This window comes from Acinonyx jubatus, chromosome E1 (assembly GCF_027475565.1).
Source record: "Acinonyx jubatus isolate Ajub_Pintada_27869175 chromosome E1, VMU_Ajub_asm_v1.0, whole genome shotgun sequence".
NCBI classification, from domain to species: domain Eukaryota; kingdom Metazoa; phylum Chordata; class Mammalia; order Carnivora; family Felidae; genus Acinonyx; species Acinonyx jubatus.
Window position 1 is genome coordinate 55,046,273 of NC_069397.1, and position 6,345 is coordinate 55,052,617.

The 6,345-nt window shown below is 61.2% G+C and overlaps 1 protein-coding gene across 2 annotated transcripts; it reads left to right on the top strand.

The window, feature by feature from the left end:
• Positions 1-214: 214 nt before the first annotated feature.
• Positions 215-5,613, top strand: UBALD2 (UBA like domain containing 2). 2 transcript variants are annotated; one of them, XM_027052518.2, is made up of 3 exons: positions 215-430; positions 667-729; positions 4,478-5,613. In XM_027052518.2, exons 1-3 carry the CDS (start codon positions 311-313, stop codon positions 4,796-4,798), a joined length of 504 nt encoding a protein of 167 aa, XP_026908319.1. In that variant the 5' UTR covers positions 215-310; the 3' UTR covers positions 4,799-5,613. The 2 variants fall into 2 exon arrangements, with proteins under 2 accessions (XP_026908319.1, XP_026908320.1); XM_027052519.2 differs by having other exon boundaries at positions 4,481-5,613.
• Positions 5,614-6,345: the final 732 nt, after the last annotated feature.

Genomic DNA, 6,345 nt, shown 5'->3' on the forward strand with positions numbered 1-6,345 from the left:
GAAAAGAGAAACAGTGCGGGCCGCAGGCCGCAGGATTCGAATCGAACGTCCGCACCGGAGCCGGGCGCAGGCCGAGCGGCGCGGGCCAATCAGCGGCGGCGGCTCGCGGCCCCCGAACGTTGGGACAGCGGCCCCGCCCCGCGCCGTTGTTTGTGGTGTCGGCGGCCGCGGGAGCCGGGCCGGGACACTCGCCGGGCGGGCGGCGGGCGGCTGGGGGTCCGGAGGCCGCTGGCGGGCGGGCGGCGAGCGCGAGCCGAGAGCGGCCGGCTTCCCGCGGCCGCCGAGCCGGAGTCGCGCGGCGGCCGGAGCCATGTCGGTGAACATGGACGAGCTGCGGCACCAGGTCATGATCAACCAGTTCGTGCTGGCCGCGGGGTGCGCGGCCGACCAGGCGAAGCAGCTGCTGCAGGCGGCCCACTGGCAGTTCGAGGTGCGCGCGGGTCGAGGCCCGGGGCGCGCGGCGCCGGAGAGGGGGCGCTCTATTTGTGTCGCCCCGTCAGGCGATCCGCGGCCGGGAGGTGTCGCGTGGGGCCCGGGGCCGGGGGCGGCGCGGAGGGGCCCTGCCCGCGGGGCCGACGGGTCGGCCGGGGGCCGATGGTGGGAGGGGGGGTGGCTTCCCGCCCCCGTCCCCGTTAACCGCCGCCCTGCCGCTGTGTTTGTCCGCAGACCGCCCTGAGCACGTTTTTCCAAGAAACCAACATTCCCAACGGCCACCACCACCACCAGATGGTAAGCGCGGCCGGGTGCCGGCGGGCGGGCGCGGCGCGGGCGCGCACCCCGGCCCGCAGCTCACCCGGAGCCGAGGGCGCGGGCCGGGGGCCGCTGTCAGCCGCGGGCGGTGACAGCCATGTTGCCGGGGAGCGCCGCGCCGCGATGTAAACAAAGAGCCAAAATGTCTTCCAGGAAAGAGCGGCTCCCGGGGCCGGCTGGCTCGCCCAACTTCGTGGGCCGGCCTCCCAGGCGACTGTACCTCGACCTCGGGCCTGGGCCGGGAGCGCTCCCCGGGGCCGGGGGCCGGGATGGCCGGGGGATGGGGCGGGGGCTCGGATGGGATGGTAACGGGTCGTCTGGGAAAACTGGGAGCCCGGGTGAAGGACCCTGAGGGGGCTGGGAGCTGGGGTGTCTGTGTTTGCGGAGAGCTCCCCCCCGCCCCACACCCCAGCCAAACAACCCAGCCCTGCAGGGAACAGGAAAGGGATAAATCCACCCAGGCTCGGGTAGAGCTAGGCTCTACCCGGAGAGGTATGTTCACTCTTTCCTGTTGTTGGAAAAGGGACTTGCCCTGAGCGTGGAGGACATACGGATTTAGACAAGATAAGGACAAGAATTTGCATTTAACCCCAGTACGTAAAGACACATAAAAGTACAGGAAACAGAAGCGGTTGGGGTCTGGGTTTGCTTTCTTTTCCAAGCCGGCCCCCCGGGGCCTGAGGCTTTGCCCTCCTGGCCAGCGGGGGTGTCCTGCTTTCCAGGGGCACAGGACGAAGCTTTCACTTTAGAGGCTTGAATGCCTTTCCCTCCCCACCCCTAGTTACCTATTAGCTCTGTTGGGGGGGGGGGGGCGGGGAGGGACGGGGCTCCGCAGTAGGGATTGTAAAACATTATTCCCCAGGAGATCTGTTGTGGCTTTTGGAGTACATTTTTGGCATTTTAACACTTGGTGTCCTTGCCCATGGCTCCCTTCTCAGCTGCTCCCTTTCCTGCACGTGGTTCTGTGTTGTGTCTTATCCTTGGGGCCCTGTTTTCATCTAGGTGAAAGGACAAGTAGAAGGGTCCGTCTTGACCTTTTAACCAGCTTCTCAACTTGGAATGGTTTATGCTGTATATAAATCAAAGGACAAAAACGTCTTGGAATATGAGGGGAGAATTGTGCCAGCTGCAGGGCTGTGGCAGCTAAGGCCAGGTTCCTTGTATAAACCGTGAGGGGTCATCTCCAGGAGACCTTGCCCTGCGTGTGACCATGGGAAAGCTCTGGCTTCCACCTTGCACTAGAACCTGGGAGCCCCCTGCCTCCCATCTCTCACAAGAGCCTTGGGGTTTGCTCCACCAACTGTAGCCATTCCAGAAAGCCCAGGGGCTTCCAGAACAAGCATTTTGTGGTGCAGTGAACAGGGAGAGCTGGGACTAGCGGCCCTTTTAGGTCCTGTAGTTCCTTCTCTGCAAATCCCAAGGGATTATAATCTCCCTCCCTCTCCCTCTCCCTCTCAATCTCTGTACCCCACGTGAGGCTGGAACTCACAGCCCCAAGATCAGGAGTCCCATGCTCTTTCAACTGAGCCAGCCAGGCGCCCAGGGATTATAATCTCTTAAAAGCTTCCCTCAAGGCAGGCGGCAGATTTTGTAACAGACTTTATAATCTTGGGTATCCATCAGCCCACCATGTATTGAGTACTTAATCAGCACAGTGGAGAATGCCATTCCTGCCCTCAAGGAGTCTAATTTTAGAGAGAATCCAAGGAAAAAATTTAACAACAAAGAGAACAGTAGTGGCATAATACCAGAAGTGACCCAGGGCACAGGTAGCTGATAAATGATTGTCCTGTAAATTACTATACAGTCACACAGCTATAGGCATCTTCCCAGACAAGGCGGGGGGTGGGGGTGGGGTGCTTTGGGCAGCTCTAAGAGTAAGGTACTGCATCGCAAGCAGGGTGCAGTGGACACTGGGTGTGCTTGAGGGCTGGAAGCTTCGTCCACAGTTGTTAGAAGCAAGGAGCTGCAGGGGCTTCGGGAGCATGTGGTCCAAACCCCTGCGTTTACCAGAGTAGAGAGAGAGAACCTCAGAAAGGTGAAGGAACTTGCAGGAGCTCACCCAGCCAGGTGGGCACGGGATGCGCCCGGTCCCCGCGAGCCAGACCATTCTCTGCAGCGGGGTGGTTCATCGAGGCCAAGCTTCGCTGGCTTGGTCAACGGGGGAAGTCACGATGCTGTGATGCAATTGGCCTCTACCCCCACCCCCCATTCATTGTTTCCTGCTGCCGAGAAGTCAGCCCTGGGGTGGGGGGCGGGGAACAGAAGGGAGGAGGGAAGCGGTCGGTCTGGGTGGGGCCGCCCCTGAGGAAGACAATGGTTGGTGCTCCCTAGCTGCTGGTAGGGAGCTGGCCCAGTTAATAGGACTGCTTCTCCCTCCTCATTTCTGCCTGGGATTTAAAAGCAGAGCTGTGAAAGCGCCCTCTGCGAGGTGAAGAACCCTAGAATCTTGTCTCCCCCGCCCCCCCAGCCCCGTGCCTGGGGGAGGGGCTGGTGTTGCTAAAATTAGGAGAAATTCAAAGAAGTACTCTCCTGGCTTCCCCGGAAAGGGAGAAGCTGCTGGTGAGGTCAGAACAGGCTTTGTGTAAGGCCTTGCTCTCTGCTGCCCTGGGCCGGGTGCCCCTGTGGGACGCTTCTAGGTGGCACCCTCAGCCCCACCACGCTGCACTACCCCTCCCCCCCATAGGCGGGGAGAGTCCGCCACCCTACCCCAGCCCTTGGCCCTTCCTGGCGGGGGTCCCTGATCAGAAAGGGTGGCGGATACTGGAGAGTTCGGGGAGTTTCCCTCCCAGGGTCGTGGCAGAAGACAGCAGGTTTTGCGGTGTTTGTAAAGGTACCCCCAGGAGGCGGGCTGAGGGACAGAACAGGCCGAGACTTCTGGCAGCCTCTGGCTGCCACATCATGGGAGAGATGCTGGGGACACAGGAAACCCAAATCCCTCCCTGGTTTTTGTCCTCCGGGAGCCGAGGCATGAAGTTGTACTTAACTCTTAAGTGCAAATGACTCAGGGTTGGGTAGAGATTAAGAGCTGGGGCCAGGAAGATCTGGGACCCCACCCCCAGGAATTCGAGCCTGGGAATCCCATCTTCTCAGCGTGTAGTCTGCCGCGGTGGATGTGCCTTGGTCACTTGACTTGAGCTCCGGGCCTCAGTTTCCCCATCTGTGCCCTGGCGTCGTGAGAAGTGGGATAACAAAGTGTCCAGGGCCTGCTGGCTGGTGCTGTTAATGCCGAACGAACCCAGACACTGAGAAAGTGTAGCTTCTGGGCATCGGAGGGAGACCCTGGGTCTGGCCGCCTTCCTTTGACCAACAACCTCAGAACATCTGAGGGCGGATTATTGAGGGAGCCAGCTGGTTTCTTACCCAGGGTGAGGCGCTAAGCAATGGTGTCCCGGGCTGCTCTCTTGTCCTCACTTGAATCTGACACCCTAGCTTCTGGTTGGAATTAACCCTTTACTTCTGACGCTCCTCGGGATGTCGCTTCCTGGCATCATGAAACTCTCTTTGGTTTTGATGAAAATCGTTGGGGTTTGTGTGTATCGATTGGCTCAGGGTGGAAAGGGTGCCTTTTTCCTGTAGAAGCTCCTGGTGGACTGGAAAATGGGAATAACGGAGGGGCTGGCCTTGGGGGAGCACCACCAGAAGGCTCCGGGCCCAGGGGGCGTGGCTCCACGTTGGGGGCGGGGAGTGTGCCGGTAACCCTCCCCACACCTGTGTTCTCTTCCAGCAGATGTGCACCCCCAGCAACACACCTGCCACGCCGCCCAACTTTCCTGATGCACTGGCCATGTTCTCCAAGCTTCGTGCCTCGGAGGGCTTGCAGAGCGGCAACGGCCCCATGACGGCCGTGGCCTGCTCCCCCCCTGCAAACTTCAGCCCCTTCTGGGCCTCGTCCCCCCCTGGCCACCAGGCCGCTTGGATCCCACCCTCCTCGCCCACGGCCCACAGCTTCCACCACCTGCACCACCCACAGCCCACGTGGCCCCCCGGAGCACAGCAGGGGGGCTCCCAGCAGAAAGCCATGGCCGCCATGGATGGCCAGAGATGACACTGGATGCTGCCAGGCGCTGGGCTGGAGCTGGGGGGCAGCCCAGGGTCGCGGAGACACAGGAGGGCCAGGGTGGGGGGAGCTGGGGCGGGCGGGGGTTTCCTGAAGATCGCACTGGAAGATTTTATAAAAAGAATTGTTGTGGGGGGGCGGGGCTAGTAAACTTCCTGAGCCACTTGGGTCCTTCAGGAGTTTCTCTTCAGGCAAGTTTTTTCTCTTTTTAATATATAACTATAATATATAAATATATAAATGTAACTAATGTATGTGAGAATGGAGCTGGCTGGTCGGGGTCAGCAGGGAAGGGCTGGAGCGTCCTCCCCTTTGGGCCAGCACCCCTCCCTCCACCCCTGGTGCCGGGGCAGGTGCTTGGGGGCCAGGTGTCTTGCTAGCTGCCTCCCCTCAAAGGTCATGCCTTCTGGAATCAGAAGAGGACCCCCGTGGAGCCACTCCAAGGAGTTCCGTGGCGGCAGGGGCTCCCAGAAGTGCCCGGCGGCCGGAGGGGTGGAGGCCTCCTCGCCATGGGGCGCTCTCCCCACCCCTGCTTCCTCAGCGGCCCCGCAGCTCCCGGGGTCCCCCCATCTCCAGCTGGATGTGCGGGGCTCGTGCGGAACTAAGGCGCCGGCTTGGGTCAAAGGCCCAGGCTCTGCCTAGCCGGGGGACCCGATTCTCCACGGCCACCCTGCCTCTCCCGCTGTGCGTCCCGTCCGAGTGGGTGACAGAGTGGAGAGCTTGCCTTTGGATTTAGTTCCCAAATCAATCATCTCACCAGGGTGAAATTTTAATTTAAAGACTTAAAAAGAGACTTTTCTAACTTTCCTGGTTTGCGGTGCCTTTATTTGCCTTGGTAGGAAAAAAGCGCTCTCCTGGGGAAGGGGGGCCGGGGCGCCCCGGCTGTGCTGTGGTTGGAGGGGAAGGGCTTCCTTGCTAGGTGGCTGGGCTGGATATTCTGAGGAGGGGTGTCCAGACCCCGGCGCTGAGAGGACAGGCTGGGTCCCGTTAAGTATGGAAGGGAGAAGGGGAGACGGGGCCTGACTTGGTGACCGCGACCCTCTCCCCTCTCCCCTTGGCCCTTGGCAGTGGGGAGTGGCTGGTGCTCAGCCCTGGAGCCCTTGTCTTGTCCGCGGTGAGGGGAGCTACCCCTCCACTTGGTGGCAGCCCTGTCCTCTGCCCCTGGCCCCAATCTGGACCCATCCCTAGTATTCTGTCCTCGGCCTTCTTTGGGGCAGCCTGTCCCTGAGTGCGTGTTGACTGGCCATACCCCAAAGGTCAGCCCAGGCTGTCAAGGATCCAGAGAGACGTGTCCCCACAGGAACTGACCTCCTTTTGTTTCGTGCCTTCCCCACAGCCTCCAGGCAGTAGAGTGGAGGCAGAGATTCCTGGCCCAGTGGGCCCTTTCCTCGGGTGACCCTGCCGTGCGGGTGGTCTGGGTGGCAGGAGCCTATTAGCTGGCTGGAGGAGTGGGTGGCTGGCCCCAGGGTCGGGGCTCCTCCGTGAGCCTCATGCTAGGGAGGAGGGATGCTACCTTGAGTCCCTTGTCCCCCAAG

Coding starts and splice junctions, on each gene's coding strand:
- UBALD2 (XM_027052518.2), top strand. CDS start 311: ATGTCGGTGAACATGGACGAGCTGCGGCACCAGGTCATGATCAACCAG. Junction 431..666: donor CGGCCCACTGGCAGTTCGAG/GTGCGCGCGGGT, acceptor GTTTGTCCGCAG/ACCGCCCTGAGCACGTTTTT. Junction 730..4,477: donor GCCACCACCACCACCAGATG/GTAAGCGCGGCC, acceptor GTTCTCTTCCAG/CAGATGTGCACCCCCAGCAA.